Raw genomic sequence first — 17,139 nt, 5'->3', positions numbered from 1 at the left:
CCCCCCCGGGGGGGGGGGGGGGGGGGGGGGGGGAGGGGGGGCCCCGGCCCGCGCCCTACCTGGCTTCCGGCCCCGAGGAGGCTTCTTTACGGACACGTCCGAGTCGGAGGAGGAGGAGGAAGAGGAGGAGGCAGAGGACGGCGCGGACCTGGCCACGGCCACAGGCTCGCCCTTGGCCCCGTCGGATTCCGCTTTGGAGTCGGAGTCGGAGGCCGAGGGCGCCTTCTGAGAGGCGGGGGGTGCAGAGGTGAGGACACAGGACACGGGCAGCCCCCTCCCCGCAAACAACCGCCTCTTCCTTGGGCTCGTCGTGGGGGGTCCCGGGCCTCATCCCCTCGGGGAGGCGGGGGGGGGGGGGGGGGGGGCAGAGGAGAGCCGCCGCGCTTTCCGGGGCTAGAGCTCTTGGTTGGTTTTTTAATTTTTTAATTTCAGATAGAGCAGGCGCGTGAGCAGGGGAGAGGGGCAGAGGAAGGCAGAGCATCTCGGGCAGGCTCCCCACACAGTGCAGAGCCTGATGCGGGGCTCGATCCCTCAACCCTGGACCACGACCTGAGCCGAAACCAAGAGTTGGGCGTTCGACCGACTGAGACCCGGCCCCCAGGCGCCCCTACAGCCCTTCCCAGTGCAGAATAGGGGCGGGAGGCCCGGTGAGAGGAGGGCCCTCCTCCTGTCTCCGCCCCCATCCTGCTCCCCACTCCCATGCACGCTCACACACACCCAAGCACGTAACGCACACACTCGAACACACGCACACCGTCCGCGTGATGCGGACACACAACACGCCCACTCTCCCTGCCTCACACGGGGCCCCTAAGGACACCCCCCTCCCTTCTGAGGCCAGCGTTCCAGCACCCCAGTTTCTGCACCGGCCTCTGCGTTCCTCTCAGGAGTGGTGGCAGCCGGGCGGCCTCCGGGCCCACAGACGGGCCCTGCACACTCCACCCTCGGAAACCACACACCGAAGCCATCGGTGGAGGCAGAGGCGGACGGTGGTGATCCCTGGTGGCCTGGGCCCTACCCTCCTCCAGAAAGGACAGACTCTACCCACGGGCAGTGGCTGGTGACCACACAGAGCCTCTCGGGGGTTCCCGCAGGCAGGCAGGCAGGCAGGCAGGAACAAGACACGAAAAAAACCCTCTACCTTTTTCTTCCGTCCCGCAGGGGGGCCCCGCCGAGGCGCCCGCACCACAGCTTTCTTCTCGGGGGTGAAGTCCTGGGCGGAGAGAGAGAAGGTGCTCAGCGTGGGCCCCACGGACTGGCCCCGGCTCGGCCCCCGTGCGTGCGCCCGCCTGCCCCCGGAGCCAGCCACCTGCTCACCTGGTCACTGGTCTTCTCTGACTCAGAAGAGCTTTCTGAGTTCTCCTCCTCGGATGGGGACACGCTGGCTTGATCCAGGTCGCTGGAGGCCTTTCGAGCTCGTTTTGAGACCGACATCTAGAAAGAGCGCAGCCCGAGCACAGGAGCGATCAGAAATTTCGCCTGTGTGCTCGGCACAGCCGTCTCCCGCCTGGCCGCTCACACCCCGGAGAAGAGCTGAGGTTCTGGAATCCTTGGCAGGTGGCAGGGACCCCTTGCAGGATCTGACTAAAAACCAGGGATCCTGGGGTGCCTGGGGGGCTCAGTCGGTTAAGCATGAGACTCTTTTTTTTTTTTAAACGTTTATTTATTTTTGAGAGACAGAGAGCATGAGCGGGAGAGGGGCAGAGAGAGAGAGAGAGAGACCCAGAATCTGAAGCAGGCTCCAGGCTCTGAGCTGTCAGTACAGAGCCCAACGCGGGGCTCGAACTCACGAGCCGTGAGATCATGACCTGAGCCGAAGTCGGACGCTCAGCCGACTGAGCCACCCAGGCGCCCCTAGCATGAGACTCTTGAATTCGGCACAGGTCACGATCTCATGGTTCACGGGTCTGAGCCTCGCATCAGGCTCTGTGCTGACAGCGCGGAGCCCGCTGGAGATTTTCTCTCCCTCTCTGCCCCTCCCCCACTCACACGTGTGCACACGCTTGCTCACTCTCTCTCTCAAAAAAAATAAAACAAAACAGGGATCTTGAACCTTAAGTACACTGTGCACAGTGACAGAGGCCAGACACAGAAGGACACGTCCTGCATGACCCCACTCACAGGGGGTCCCTAGAGGAGTCCTGTCCATAGAGTCAGAGAGTGGATGGTGGGAGCCGGGGGTGGGGAATCAGTGCTTCACGGGGATAGAGTCTCAGTTTGGGGAGATGGAAAGTTCTGGAAAACGGGGGATTTGCAAAACAGTGTGAGTGTGCTTAATGTCCCTGAGCTGTACATTTTTTTTTTTTTTTTAAGTTTACTTACTTATTTTGAGAGAAACAGCATGAGTGGGGGAGGGCAGAGAGAGTGGGAGAGAGAATCCCAAGCAGGCTCCGTGCCACCAGTGCAGAGCCCGACATGGGCCTCAAACCCACAAAACTGCGAGATCATGACCTGAGCCAAAACCAAGAGTCGGACGCTTAACCGACTGAGCCACCCGGGCGCCCCAGAGCTGTGCATTTTAGAATGGCTGATTTTTTTTTTTTTAATTTTTTTTTTCAACGTTTTTTATTTATTTTTGGGACAGAGAGAGACAGAGCATGAACGGGGGAGGGGCAGAGAGAGAGGGAGACACAGAATCGGAAACAGGCTCCAGGCTCCGAGCCATCAGCCCAGAGCCTGACGCGGGGCTCGAACTCACGGACCGCGAGATCGTGACCTGGCTGAAGCCGGACGCTTAACTGACTGCGCCATCCAGGCACCTAGAATGGCTGATTTTTTAATGTGAACCTTACCTCAATAAAAAGATAAAAAAAAAAAAATAGGGGCGCCTGGGTGGCTCCGTCAGTTAAGTGTCTGATTTCGGCTCAGGTCATGATCTCACAGTTCACGAGTTCGAGCCCCACACCGGGCTCTATGCTAACAGCTCAGAGCCTGGAGCTGCTTCAGATTCTGTGTCTCTCTCTCTCTCTTTCTCGCTCTCCGTCCCTCCCCTGCTTGTGCTCTCCCTCTCTCTCAAAAATAAATAAACATTTAAAAGAAAAAAATAAATTAAAAATAAACACACACACACACACACACACACACACACACACACACACACACAAACAACCTGAATTCAGTTTCAGGGGTCCACACATTCTCTGACATCCACCCAAAGAAGCCGACGTAAGAATCTTTAAGAAGAGAGACCTGAGCTTTAGAAGTAGATCTCAGCCTGGGAAAACCCAGGCCTCCCCAGCCAGCCAGTGCTGAGTTCTATGGCACTTTGCCTCTGTTTTGTCACATCGGAGACGCGGTGGTTCTCCTAACCACTGTCACCAGAGCATCTCCCCTGCTCCGTGCCCTGTCCAGGGCACGATGGGCTGAACTGTGTCCCCCTAAAATTCACCTGTTGAAGCCCTGACCCTCAGGACCTTAGAACGGGACTGTGTTTGGAGACCGGGTCTTTAAGGATATAATTAAGTTAAAATGATGTCACTGGAGTGGCCCTAATCCAGTGGAACCTGTGTCCTTATCAGAAGAGATCAGGACATGGCCACAGAGGGACGACCACGTGAGGACACGGGATGGGGGCACGGCATGTGCACGCCAGGGAGAGGCCTCAGAAGGAACCAGGCCTGCCAACACCTTGATCTCAGACTTGCTGCCTCCAGGAATACTGACTGGTGTGCAAGCCGTCTAGTGCACGGGACTCTGTGAGGCCAGCCGGCACACATGTACACTCAGTGACCCACTGGGGAGACATAAGGCCCCCTACTGTCGCACAACATGTTCCAGCCAGGAGAGGCAAACGGAAACATTCCGTGCAAATGTGAGAGAAGGGTTACTCGCGTATGGGGGACCAGGACGGGACAGAGGGAGGACAGAGAAACGGAGGGAGGATGGAGGGATGGAGGGAGGACAGAGGAAGGACAGAGGGACGGAGGGAGGATGGAGGGACGGAGGGAGGATAGAGGAAGGACGGGGGGACAGAGGGAGGACAGAGGGATGGAGGGAGGACGGAGGGACAGAGGGGGGACAGAGGAATGGAGGAAGGACGGAGGGGAGACAGAGGGGCGGGAGAGACGGCAAGCACAAAGCCCCACAGGGGAAGGCAGCGTGGCTAGCGAGTGGTCAGGGAAGGGACGGGGACTGTCGGGGCCGGACCTGCAGGGCTGTGTGGTCGTGCGTGGAGTCTGGCCCCCCTTCATGGGCGGCCGAGCTGAAGCCCGGGGCACTTCGTACTCCCTCTCGGGACACAGACGGCCTGTAGCCTAGGGGCGCTGTACACTCTCCCTTCTCAGCGCGGGCGCTCAGGGGATCCAGTTAGAGGGCAGTTCACGTTCTGCCAGAGTCGCCAGGCAGTTCTAGGGGAAGCGTTTCAAGCCGGCTGTGGCCTCCTTCCCCAGACCAAAGGGCGTCACAAAGACCAGGGTGACCCAGGACCCTCCCTCCTGACGCCAGGGGAAGCAGTGGCGAGGGGCCCTGAGCTGCGAGATCTTGGAGCCCCGGAGAGCACAGAGACCCCGGCTGGGCGGGCAGGGCCGGGACCCCGTCCCCAAGAGCTGGCGTCGGGATCTGCCTCACGAAGGAGGCCGTCCGTGGAACCACTCAGAGGACAGATGAGAAGACCAGGATGCAGACCCATAGAACAACACCAACAAGTTGCTGGCTGAAGAGAGAATGTATAAAGCCGGCCCCGCGGGAAAACCACAGCCCCTCACAGATCGGAGAAAGGAGAGAGCTGCGGATGGGCTGGGGGATGGGGCTCCCGGGGAAAAGCGCTTTTAAATGTTCCCCGGTGTGGTTAAACGGGGTTGTGGTAAGAACTTGTACCGGTTTAATGAAAAGTGACCCCAAAAATCTAAGCAGTGACTTACAAACGGGGGTTTAGGGGCGCCTGGGTGGCTCAATCAGTTGAGCATCTGACTTGGCTCAGGTCATGGTCTCAAGGTTCATGAGTTCGAGCCCCACGTCGGGCTCGTTGCTGATGGCTCGGAGCCTGCTTCCGACCCTCCGTCCTCCTTTCTCTCTGCCCCACCCCCAATCATTCTCTCTCTCTCCCTCTCTCAAAAATAAGTAAATATTTCAAAAAATTAAGTGAGAGGCACCTGAGTGGCTCAGTTGGTTAAGCGTCTGACTTCGGCTCAGGTCACGATCTCACAATTTGTGGGTTTGAGCCTTGCGTGGGGCTCAGTGCTGGCAGCTCAGAGCCTGGAGCCTGCTTCAGATTCTCTCTCTCTCTCTCTCTCTCTCTCTCTCTCTCTCTGCCTCCCCTGCTCACATTCTGTCTCTCTCCCTCAAAAATGAATCAACATTTAAAAAATAAAGTAAGTAAAAATTCATGGGGCGCCTGCATGGCTCAGTCAGTTAAGCGTCCGGCTTTGGCTCAGGTCATGATCTTGTGGTTCATGAGTTCAAGCCCCACATCGGGCTCTGTGTTGTCAGCACAAAGCCTGCTTCAGAGCGTCTGTCCTCCTTTCTCTCTGCCCCCTCCCACGCACTCACACACGCACTCCCTCTCTCTCTCTCTCTCTCTCTCAAAATAAATAAACTTTAAAAAATTATTAATAAAAAAACACAAAAAAACAAATAGGGGTTTATCTCTCAGGGGTGGCACGGGGCAGGGTTGTTTTCTACGCATTTCTATTTAATGTCTCCAACAACCGTAAACAGAAATAATGGGGAATTTGACAAAACAATGCCAAGCGTACCATAAAAACCTGGAGCTAAATGCCCATCAAATTTTTTTTCCTTTTTCTTTTGTGCGTTCGCTTTTGAAAGAGTGAGAGAGGGCAAGAGAGCAGGGGATCAACAGAGAGAGAGGGAGACAAGAGAATCCTCAGCAGCCCCCACGCTACGAGCGTAGAGAAATCGTGGCCTGAGCCAACATCAAGAGCCACACACTTAACCGACCGAGCCACCCAGGTGCCCCCCTGAACGCCCGACGGTCTTACTAACGTACCGGTGAGAAATCACAGACTGCTTCTCGACCACTGAGGACCACGTCGTAAAACAGTACTTCGTGACCAAGAAATGCTCAGCAAACAGACACCGTGTGGACGGCTGCCGATTCTGTGCTTCGACCCCCACCCCTGCACCCCCATCCTCACCCGCACCCCCACCCGCACTCACACCTGCACCCCGTGTGAGGCACACTCGGGATGGCGGACAAACCCGCCAGGGCGTTTCCAGTCCCCGGCACGGCAGCCCGCGCACCTAACACGGGTATTTTCTACCAGCTTCTCCGCACCTTTCGTGTCTCATACCTGACGACAAGCACGGCTTATCATGAGGACTGGAGCCAAAAGCAAACGTTATTTTTTATCAGTAATGGTAGGAAAGCCTGTCAAAGAAAGTGGCCGCTAGGTCCCGGCCTTTTCATCCCGCACCCAGATGCTTAGAGGCAGTCAAAAGGCAGGGAAGAGAAAGGGCAAGAGACTGTCTCCAGAACCGACAACTCACGTCCTCACGGAAACCTGCACACGCACGTGCACAGCAGTGTGTTCACAGCGGACCAGAGTGGACACAACCCAGATGTCTATCAGCTGGTAAATACGTGTCCACCGCGCACGCGCACGTCCCTCGACCGCGAGCAGGAGTGAGGCGCCCACACCCACCGCCCCGCGGACCGACCCTGAACACATGACGCTCAGGGGGGGAACCAGACATGAGAGGCCACGCGGGGTGTGAGTCCGCGTGTGTGAAACGTCCACAACGGGCTCATCCACGGACAGGAAGGGGGCTCGTGGGGGCTGACGGATGACTGCTAAGGGGGACGGGGTTTCTTTTGGAGTGATGGAATGTTCTGGAACTCGCCGGTGGTGGTGGCTGCACAGCTCTGTGAATGTACTAAGAACCAGTGAACTGTGTATTTTGAAAGGGTGAATTTCACGCTATGTGAGTGGTATCTCCATTTTCAAAAAGCATGTTAAACACCCAGAAAAATTATCTGCATATTCAGGTTACGGGCATAATTTCAGCTAGGAGGCTCCTGGGAGGGAAAAGCCAAGAGCGAGCACGTGCATTCTACTTCTGCTGGGATCTGTTCAGTCTGGCTGGTGTTGAATAAAAGGTCGGGTTAATAATACAGGAAGGCATTTCAGCTCACACTACAGACCCGGGCTAAGCACACCCCCTCCTCGAGATGACAATCTATGAAGCGGAAACAGTAATATCTACTGAGGAACGTTATAAAAAGTAATGAAATGACATAGGTAAAAAATGATAACAAATAAAAATAAATGAAACAAATCATGATGGAACCGTGCATTGAAAACAAGAAAGGCAGGGGGGGAGCCCAGGCTGCTGGGGGCGGGGGGCAGAGAGAGGCTGGGCTGCCACCTCCCCCCGCCCCCCCACCAGGCCAAGGGCTCCCACCCCACCCCTACCTTCAGGGCTGCGGCCTTCCGTTTCAGGCCACTGTTGTCGCTGCTTTTGTCCGAGTCGGAGTCACTCTCCATCCTGTCGCTGGCCGCTGTGGCGGTCACGGCTGTGACGGCCATGACCCCCCGGACCTCGTCATCCTCGCTCCCGCCCGCCGGGTCGGCTTCGGGGGCCTCGCTGTCAGAGGAACTCACCGGCTGGGGGGGCGAGATGGTGGGGGGGGGGGGTGCACAGACCAGTCACCAGCAGGCTTGGGCGGATTCCCCAGCCGGGACGGGGACCCCGAGGACAGATCCCACGGCGGGGTCTCAAATGTCAGGGTCTGGCCCCCCTGGCTTTCCAAACGGGGCGGCCCGGAAAGACTAAAGAATCGAGGCTCAAAGGCAAGATGCGGTGGGTGCCAGGGTTCAAGATCAAACCTCGGGCCAGTCTGTGACTTAGCCTCTCGGGACCTCAGTTTCCACATCTGAGGGAGACGGGTGGCACGATTTTGGCCTCACGGGGCTGTGGCAAGGATGAGGCCGGAGTGGCACATGGCATTCTTAGGGCAGTGCCCAGGCTGGCAAGAGGTCCCCCAAAGTTTGCCAGTTCACTGTCGGTACGCCCATCACGATGCAGACAGGACCTCCAGGCCGCAACTTCCAGGCTCTGCTATTTCTGCTTTACCCAAAGTGCCCGCTCGGGCAAGAACAGCCACAGAAACACTTGTGCCGTGCTCGGCACGTGCCGGGCTCCTTCACACGCTCGGGGGGCGTTCGCGCAGCGGCGGGTGCCAGGCACGGTGCTGGGCGGGCAGGCAGCGAGCACACGCAGATGTGAAGGCAGGGCGGCCCCTGCCCCCGGGGAGCTTACCATCTAGCGGGAGAGGCCGAGAACAGCCATTTCGGCAGAACAATGTCTCGCGGTGGGGACGGGGAGAGAGGAAAATACTGGCACGTGGGTGCCGAGGAATCAGGGAGAGGTGGGTGTAAGGTGGCAGGAATGTTCTGAAGTGCGTTTTGGGGAGGAATCCTCGGAGGGCGGGACGTCTCGGCCGATGAGTCATCTCAAGCATGCAAAGGGACAGGAACAGCACGAGGGGAGGGACGGTGCCCCTGAGACCCAGGCGAGGTCGGTGTGGCCGGGGCAACGGTGAGAGAAGAATGTGGCGGAAGAAAGGCTGGAGGGCCGGGCCAGGGCTGATGCAGGGTTATGGAGGATGTAGGGGACCCAGCAGTCGCACAAGGACGGTCAGGCCACAGGGCTCTCTCGGGCCTGTTTCTGACCCCGTTCTGGATATCTCGTTTGTAGGAGGAACACAGATGAGCCCTGGTCAAACCCATCCAGTGAGTGCCACAGAACACCCACTGCCTGAGGCCTCGTGCTGGGGCGGGGGCGAGACAGTGTGAGACAGGGTCCCTGCCTTCGGGGAGCTCACAGTCTAACGGGGAGAAAGACAAGGAAACACAGGGAGATGACACGGCCTGAGAGGGGGTGCCGCTCCATTCCTGGAGCACCCAGCCGACTCCGAGGGTAATATCTGACCACGTTATTTCACGGTACTTCTTTACCGAGTAATTAATTTCTTTTAAGACAGAGACTGTGACTTTTTAGAGCTACGGTCTGCAAAAAAAACAAATTTCCACCTACTAATAAATAGACAAAGTGCAGAGCAGCTATAGGACAGAATACTATTCAGCCGCGAAAAAGACTGAAACTGATACGCGCTACAGGATGAACCCCTGAAACACGCACAGTGAAAGACGCCAGAAGCATAGAACCACACAGAATTCCATTTCTATGAAACCTGGAGTATGCAAATTCATAGGAACAGAAAGTTGATTAGGAGTTCTCAGGGGCGGGATGATGTTCTCAGGAGATGCTCAGTTGGTTGAGCATCCGACTCTTGACTCCAGCTCAGGTCGTGATCCCAGGTTTGTGGGATCGAGTCCCACGTTGGACTCTGCACACGGGGCATGGAGCCTGCTTGGGATTCTCTCCCCTCCTCCCCTAATCGAGCTCTCTCTCTCTTTCTTTAAAAAAAAAAAAAGGAGTTCTCGGGGGCTACAGGAAGGGGAGAATTGGGGGTGACAGCGAACAGGAAGGGGGGGTTTTCCTTGTGGGGTGATGGAGTGTTCTCGATTAGAGAGCAGTGGCGATTTCACGGCACTACAAATGTATAAAACCCACTGTAGGACACGTTCAAAATAGTTAAAACAGCGAATTTCTCAAATTCATTAAAAAAACTTACAACAAGAGAAAGGCACACTCCCTTGGTGGAACCACAGCCGGGGATCGACGGATCGGGCCGGGGCCGCACGCCGGCCAAGATACAAGCAGGGAGGACGGAACGTGGTCCGAGTCCCAGCGAGGAGCCTCGGGGGCCGTGCCGACTGGACACAGGAGGCCAGACCAGGACCAGGGAGCAAGGAGGCAGGAGCACGGGCGGCCGGGGGGCCGGGAGGGAAGGGAACCGGGGTCAGCGCTGGACACAGGACCAGACAAGCGCTTGGTAAGACATCAGCACAGAAAGGCACAGAAGAGGGGAAACGTGGCTGCCGGAGAGGAGACGGGAGGACCCCCGGCCCGACCGATCCCCCGTTCCCTGATCTCTTGCGGGAAGCCCCCCAGGCCTTCCCTGACTGAGGGGTCCTGAGCCCACCCTGGCCTTCACACAGCCGGGTTAACAGGCGAGGAGAGTAAGGGCCCGCTGTCGACAGGACCTCGCGCTCAGCACGCAGCACCTTCTGTCTTCCCTGAGGCACCGTAACAGGGCCCACCCTGGATATGCTTGACGCTAGGTAGGGCAGGCCCCAAACCTAAAACGAGGGGGCAGACGTTACCCGAGCTTGCTGTGTGTGTGTGTGTGTGTGTGTGTGCGCGCGCGCGTGTGCGCGCGTCCTGGGTGCGAGCCGTCACCCTCATTTTGCAGACAAGCAAAGGGTGACACAACAGCTCAAGATCACGGCGAGTGTGACAGAGGCGAGATGCCAGCCGGGCCTGGCTTGGCCTCTAAGCCGGGGCCACCGGACGCAGCGACTGCTCACGGAGACCCCTCCTTGCTCCTGACCAACCGGGGTCCGGCCTGTGCCTCTCACGTCCAGCCAGGTGGCCGGGCTGGGTGGGCCTGTCCCACAACTGGGCAAGTGGACGCTCCAGAAGGTAAGGGGCCAGCCCTACGCTGTGCCTGTACATAAGGCCGGGAACGCTGGATCTCGGGGCGGGGGTCAGCCCATGGGGTCTCACTGCCTGCCAGCAAAGCCTTGGGGAAACGTGACCCCCACGGAGAAGCACGAGGCACAGGGAGGAGCCAGGAAACACGGCCAAGAGCCAGCCAACCTGCAGCCAGCGCGAGCCCAGAGGTCTGGTGAGCGAGGCGAACCTCAGTTTCTCTCACGGCCTTCACGCGTCAGGAGGGCGATGGGGGGATGGAAAGGGAAGGTCACATCCGGCCCGGCCTCGCTCCCGACCCCGCCATCACCTGCCCAGCACCGTGTCACTGGGCTAGGTGCCTGATGTGCGTCTGCTCACGGGGTTCCCCCCACAGCCCTGTGACACTGTGACACTACCATGAGCCTCTGCCTTAGACGAGGACACAGAGGTTCAGGGAGGCGATGTGGATTCCCAAGGCACACGGTAAGCTGGTGGTAGGCCCAGAACTTGAGCCCAGGTCCTTGTGCTCCCACAGCAGGACGCTTCGCCTCAGACCCGCTGTGTACAGGTTATTCTCTGGGCCCTCCTCCAGGGCCCCCCAGCCCCCCTCCGTGCCCGATGAAACTCAGCCGGAGACACAGGAGGCCCGGGCTTCGGCCCCAGCTCACTCTCACTAGGCTGAGAACCCTAGACAGGTCTCTTTCCGTCTTCCCCTATCGAGGGACGAGGATGCATTTCTAGAAAATCCTCCGTCGATGGTTCTCAACCAGGAACGACGTCTGTCTCCTAGAAGACATTTGGCAATGTCTGGGGACATCTAGGGCTGCCGAGACTGGGGGTGCTCCTGGCATCGAGTGGGGGGTGGTGCTCAGGGACGCTGCTCAAAACCCCACAGTGCCCAGGGCCCCCACCCCATGAGAATGATCCAGGCACGAATGTTGAAAAACCCTGGTTTAGGTCTAAGATGTCTCAGATTCTAGCTGGGTCGCTCTGGGCCTCAGTTTGCTCATCAATAAAACGGAAAAGATGCCACCTGCCCAGGCCACCCTCAGCACTGGATCAAGACCATGAAGTTGGAACCACACTCAGATGCCATTTCCACCTCCCGGCTTGGCAAGGGGGTGAGGGAACAGGGCTAGTGGTCACCTCTTAGTGCGAGAGCCAGCTGAGTTAAGGCTGTCGAAAAGAACGAGGCTGTTCTCTGCACAGAGACCAACAGTCAAGATAAATTTGGGGGGAAGCCTGGTTGGCTCAGAAGAACATGTAACTCATGACCTTGGGGTTGTGAGTTTGAGCCCCACGACGGGTGCAGTGATTATTAAAGATAAATAAACAAACATTAAAAAAGGATGTATTTTGGAGAACAAGAAGCAAAGTTAAGAATTCCAGGCTTTAGGGGCGCGTGCGTGGGTGCCTCAATCGGTTAAGCGTGCGACTTGGGCCCAGGTCACGATCTCACGGTTTGGGAGTTCGAGTCCCACATCGGGCTCTGTGCTGTTAGTGCAGGGCCCGCTTTGGATCGTCTGTCTCCCTCTCTCTCTGCCCCTCCCTCCCCACATGTGCACACTAGCACTCTCTCCCTCTAAAATAAACATTAAAAAAATAATAATAATATTCTAGACTTTAGAACGGAAAAGCTGTGTTCACGGCTTGACGTGATACTTGGGAGAATGTATCAGGAATGAGGAGCTGTGGCTGTCTTGACCGGACGTCGCAGCACCGTGACCGGGAGGGAGGGCTGACTTCCCACTCTCCATAGACACACTCTCTCGTACACCCCCTTTTCCATTTGGTACCCCGAGCCTGCCTTTCCACTCAAGATGTAGAGATACACGAGAAACGTCAAGAGCGAACAGAGAGAACGCCCAGGTACCCGTACAATGCTGCTTCCGGAAGCCCGCCTATGGCCTGGCTCTGCCGGAGACATCCAGGCTGGTGCTTGGGAAGAAACGCCTCAGGGGTCCCGGGCCTGAGCCCTTCACGCTGACCCCAAAACCTCTGCAGGCGGGGCCCAGGAATCTGCATCTTAAACAGACGTTCAGTTTGGAGCCACGGGCTCGGTGGGAAACCAAACAGCAAGACGAGCTCTCGCTCTTACAGCCACTTCTCACCCCGGGGAGTCTGTGTGGGGCCAGTTCAACGTCAAGGTTGCACCACGGTTGAGTTTCTTTCCTCGAGGCCAGGCATCCACACAGCACTTACCAAGCTGCTGGTGTGCAATAAATATTAAACGGTGTGATGATTCACCAGCAGGCGAGAAGCTTACCGCGTAACCAAACAGAACTTGAGCCGGGGCCAGAAAAGGATCACGCAGAACCCAAATGCCTTCAAGACCTTCTGACCCACTGCCCCATGATGGGAAGGGGGCGGGGTGCGGGAAACCGGGAGAGACAACGGGCAGCAAAGCGGGGGACCTCCTTCTCCTAGACCCATCCCAGGAGGCAAGAGGAAACCACCACCAACATCTACTAAAGTCTGGACCGTGAGCTCCCGGCTCAGGTGGAGCCTGAGCCGCAGGACAGCACAGGCTGGAGACCCCAAGTTCTCACGCAGGACTAGACGCTGCAGACATCCTGGGTCCGTCGCTCCCTCGAACCAGAGCCTCTGTGACTCCTGCGTCCCTCCCCACGGACCAGGCCAGGCCGCAGGGCCTTTCCTTCCCCAGCTGGCCGCTCTGCCCCCGGCAGGCAGTTAGCTCCGCCTCCCGGCCAACCTCAAGCCCACCCCTCCTGAGGCCAGACCGCTCTGCCTCCTGCAGAAAACCCCAAACTCGGTGGCTAAAAGCAGAGCAGAGAACCGCAGCCCAGCCTCCCCTCATCTGCACCTCACCCCCAAACGCCCAGAGCGAGGTAGCTCTCTGCCTCCTTCTGCAGCCTTCCAGGCTTTCCATGAATTTCACTTCAACTCCCCCCCCCCCCCCCCCGAACAAGAGGCTTTTTCAGAGCTGTAATACCACTATTATAAACCCAAGCTAATTCCAGAGCAGTGGGTTTCACCTGGGGTGATCCCGCACCCCTCCACCCCACCCGGGGGGCACCCGCCAACGTCTGGAGAGGCGTTCGGTGGTCGCGACTGGGAAGGGGAGGTGACGCTAGTACGGAGTGGGTGGGGCCGGGGACGCGACGCAACTCCCAGGAAGGCCCCGACGGAGACAGAGAAGGATCGGCCGGAGGTGAACAGTGTCAAGAGGGGGAGTGAGCCCGCCCTCCTCGCCCCCGGAGCAAGCTCAGACCACCTCCGGTGCCCGGCGTGTGTAAGAGCCCCGCGTGACGTGGGCTCGGCGGTCACCACGCCAGCCGCTCTCCACCCCCAGGTACTCACCAGAGGGGCGCTGTAGCTGGCGTGGGGATTGTTCTGGATCTCCCACAGTCCTTCATTGAAGCCTTTCCTCTTGTTGGGCTTCCCGTACTTATCTTTACATTTGTCGTAAGGGAACAGGTCCTTGGGGCCCAGGAAGGCTCTGGAGAAGGGAGGCACGGGGCCAGTCCCGGGTGAGTCAGGCCACCCGGGAGGCACCAGGGGGGACGGTCAAGCCCCACCTGGGGACACTTACGTTTCGTGTGTACCAAAGAAGAAGATGGGGTACTTGTTGGGTGGGGGCTTCACGGCACCGTCGGCGATGTCATCGATCTGCAGGGAGACGCTGGTCAGGGGGTGGCCGTGGGGGGCAGCGTCACCCCCTGAGCCAGGAAATGGCCAAGACATCAGCCAAGTTACTTGGGGAAAGCATGCTGGGAGAAAGGGAGCCTTCAGCTGAGGGAGACAGGGCTCGTTCCGGTTAGGCATCTGCATTCTTCTGCGTGACCCCCCTCCTCCATACACACCTGTCCCCTCTCCCCCAGAGTGTTCTGCCTCCAAGGCAGGTGCTGCGCCTGAGCAGAGCCAAATACGGGGCCCTGAGTAGCCAGGAGGTGGGGCCAAGCTCAGCTTCTGCGAACTCCCAGGACCCTCCCTCGGGACCCCCTCCCGCACAGAGGCGATCGGTGGTCTCTCTCCCAGAGGCTGCCGCTGGCAGCTCCAAGGATGCAGCGGGTGGGGGGTGGGCTGCAGGAGACAGGCCCTGAGCATCCAGGAAGTCCCACCCTCTCCCTACAGGCCCATGGGCCCCGGCAGCTGTCAGTCACCTCCCCACAGGAGGCTAGCAGCCCCTTCACTTCCAATCAGGTGCTTGGAAATGTTCCGGGCTTGGAGAGCCGGCAGGAGTGGGGGGGGGGGGGGGTGGAGGAGAGGGAGAAGCTGGTACTCTGGAAAGAAGGGAAGTGCCCGTAAAGTTTCATGGCTCCTGGGTCCCCCCAGGAAAACAAGCCCAAGCAAATCAGGTTAAAGTGAGTTTTCTGGTCCCCGTCAATTCCTTCCCATCCTCTTCTACGCCTGGGGGCTGCTGGAACCTTCCCTGCCCCCCCCCCCCCACACACACCCCAGGTTCCTTGCCCGGTTCTCTGGGCTACTTTTCAAAGTCCTTGGTGGCTGGGCCTCAGCCCCCCATGGCCAGCATCCCCGGCACAGACGCCTCCTGCAACTTCATCACCCTGAGGACCAGCCTGCCACGCCTTCCAGGCCCGGCTTCCAGGTCACCCAGGACCCGCCTCTGAGCCTGAGGCTCAGACGTGCCAGCAGCAGCTCCAGCCCCTGGCCCCTGCCCGACCTCCTGTGCAGCCTCTCCCCACCCAGACCCCCAGCGCCGCGAGACGCCCGCCGCGGCTCACTTCTACCCAGAGGGAGCGCGGCTGAGATCTCCAGCCATCGGGCAACTCCTGGGCTCCTCCCGTTCCAGCCTGATCCTTCCCATGCCCCCCGCTGCCGCCGCTGCTCCCACCCCCCCAAACTCCGTCAGTCCGGTCACGCATACCCCACCCACCTAGCTTCGGGGGCGACTTTACCCCTAGGACCCGGGGAGGACAACCCCCAGGCCCTCGTCCACACTGGCCTGCCCTAGACAGTGCCTGGGACTCCACTCTCTGGGACTCCCAGACTCAGGATGCCCTTCAGACCTGCACCCGGCGGACCATCCGCGTCCCCCGGATCTCAACCTTTCCTAAAGGGGACCCCCAGAGTCCCCTTGGCTCAACCCCTTCCCTCAGATGCCCTCTCTCGGGCTTGAAGCTGAAAAGGTGTCTGCTTCGTGCATCAGGGGGGGACCACCCCCAGATCTCCCTCAACCCCACACCCCAACCAGAGGATGGCGAGGGGATCCGTACAGAGCACCGGTCCCCAGGGTTCAAGTAAGTCCCACTCCAACCTCTGGGCCCCGATACCCCGCATTCTCAGAAGAGTCCTCTCGGCTTCAGTGACCTTGTGAACACAGCTCCCAGCCCCCTTTCCAGCCTTGACCTCCCTCATCCCCCCTCAGCCTTGACCCTCAACCCTTCTCCCTCAGGTACCCCACAACCCTAGCCCACCCGCACAAACGGCCTGCGGCCCCACGATGAGACCCTTCAGTCTGAAGCGCCCCCTTCCCATCAGTCTGATTCCGCTCTTTAAACCCCATTTTCCTCCGCTCCCCTCACACCACCTACTCGCTCAAATACTTGAACTTGAACTTGAACCCTGCCCCCTCAAGCCCCAGGTCCCTCAAACCCCACGACCCTTGGAGCGATTTGCTCAAGACTGGGCCCCCCCCCCCCCCACAAACCCTCCCTTACGCGCGTCCCTGAGGCCCGGGGGCCCCCAGGACCCCGTTACGCGGGTCCCTCAGGACCGGGGCCCCCAGGCCCCCGTTATGCGGGTCCCTCAGGCCCGGGGGCCCGAAAACCCTGTTGCTCGGGTCCCTCAGGCCCGAGGGCATCCCCCAGACCCTCGTTCCTCGGGTCCCCGAGGCCCGGGGCCCGCAGACCCCCGTTACGCGGGTCCCTCAGGCCCGGGGCCCCCGGAGCCCCGTTACGCGGGTCCCTCAGGCCCGGGGCCCCAGACCCCCGATGCACGGGTCCCTAAAGCTCGGGGACCCCCAGGCCCCCGGTGCACGGCCCCTCAGGCTCGGGGCCCCTCCTGCCCCACCCCCCCCGCCTGGCCCATCTCCCGCGCGGCCTCACCCGGGCCGGCCAGTGCGGGTAGCCCTTCATCTTGGCGAACACCAAGTCCCCGGGCTTGAAGGCATGCGGCATGCTGGCGGCGGGAGGCCCAGGCCGCAGGAAGCGGCGGCGGCGGCGGCGGCAGCGACTAGGCGGCGGCGGCGGCGGCGGCGGCAGCGGCAGCGGCAGCGGGAGGCGAAGCCGGGGGCGGGAGCGGGGCGCCTAGGGGGCGGGGGCGGGCGCCTGGGCAGAGAGCCGGCGCCTGCTTATTGGACTGCGGGCTTCCGGAAGTCCCGCCCTCCGGTCGTCACGGGCGGGAGACGCCGTCGCTCAGAACCACGTGCGGGGATAGAGGAGCATGAGGACCAATGAGAAGAGGGGTTGGAGCAGAGCAAGTTAACGGGATTGGGTAACGGGCAGAGCCAAGAGGCGTGACCCAGAGGCCTAATGGGAGCGGGGCGGAGGTTATGGGAGGTGAAAGGGGAAAGGTGGGAGGAGGGAAACGGGGGCTTTCAGGGAGTGGTGAGGCGGCCAGCCAAGCTTCTTCAGGGCGGGGCTTAGGGCAGAGGGGCGGGCCATAGGCCGCCACGGAAAGAGGGCTTTAAAAGTAGGAGGCAGGCCATTGGCTACCACC

General features: G+C 59.6%; 1 protein-coding gene across 4 annotated transcripts in view; it reads right to left on the bottom strand.

Annotated features, from left to right (window-relative positions):
* Nucleotides 1–16,724, bottom strand: part of HDGFL2 (HDGF like 2) — a 21,645-nt gene extending 4,921 nt beyond the window's left edge. The window contains exons 1-7 of one of the 4 annotated variants that reach the window (XM_049639665.1): nucleotides 16,527–16,724; nucleotides 14,051–14,127; nucleotides 13,819–13,957; nucleotides 7,371–7,562; nucleotides 1,318–1,434; nucleotides 1,142–1,213; nucleotides 60–225 (exon numbers count right to left, since the gene is read on the bottom strand). In XM_049639665.1, the coding sequence (XP_049495622.1) occupies nucleotides 60–225; nucleotides 1,142–1,213; nucleotides 1,318–1,434; nucleotides 7,371–7,562; nucleotides 13,819–13,957; nucleotides 14,051–14,127; nucleotides 16,527–16,598 (835 nt within the window). In that variant the 5' untranslated portion in view covers nucleotides 16,599–16,724. The remainder of the gene's footprint in view (nucleotides 1–59; nucleotides 226–1,141; nucleotides 1,214–1,317; nucleotides 1,435–7,370; nucleotides 7,563–13,818; nucleotides 13,958–14,050; nucleotides 14,128–16,526) is intronic. The other 3 variants (XM_049639667.1, XM_049639664.1, XM_049639666.1) reach the window with 3 other exon arrangements.
* Nucleotides 16,725–17,139: the final 415 nt, after the last annotated feature.

This window comes from Panthera uncia, chromosome A2 (assembly GCF_023721935.1).
Source record: "Panthera uncia isolate 11264 chromosome A2, Puncia_PCG_1.0, whole genome shotgun sequence".
In the NCBI taxonomy this organism is placed as follows: domain Eukaryota; kingdom Metazoa; phylum Chordata; class Mammalia; order Carnivora; family Felidae; genus Panthera; species Panthera uncia.
The sequence above is the reverse complement of the archived record's forward strand: the minus strand, read 5'-3'. Positions and strand labels throughout refer to the sequence as shown.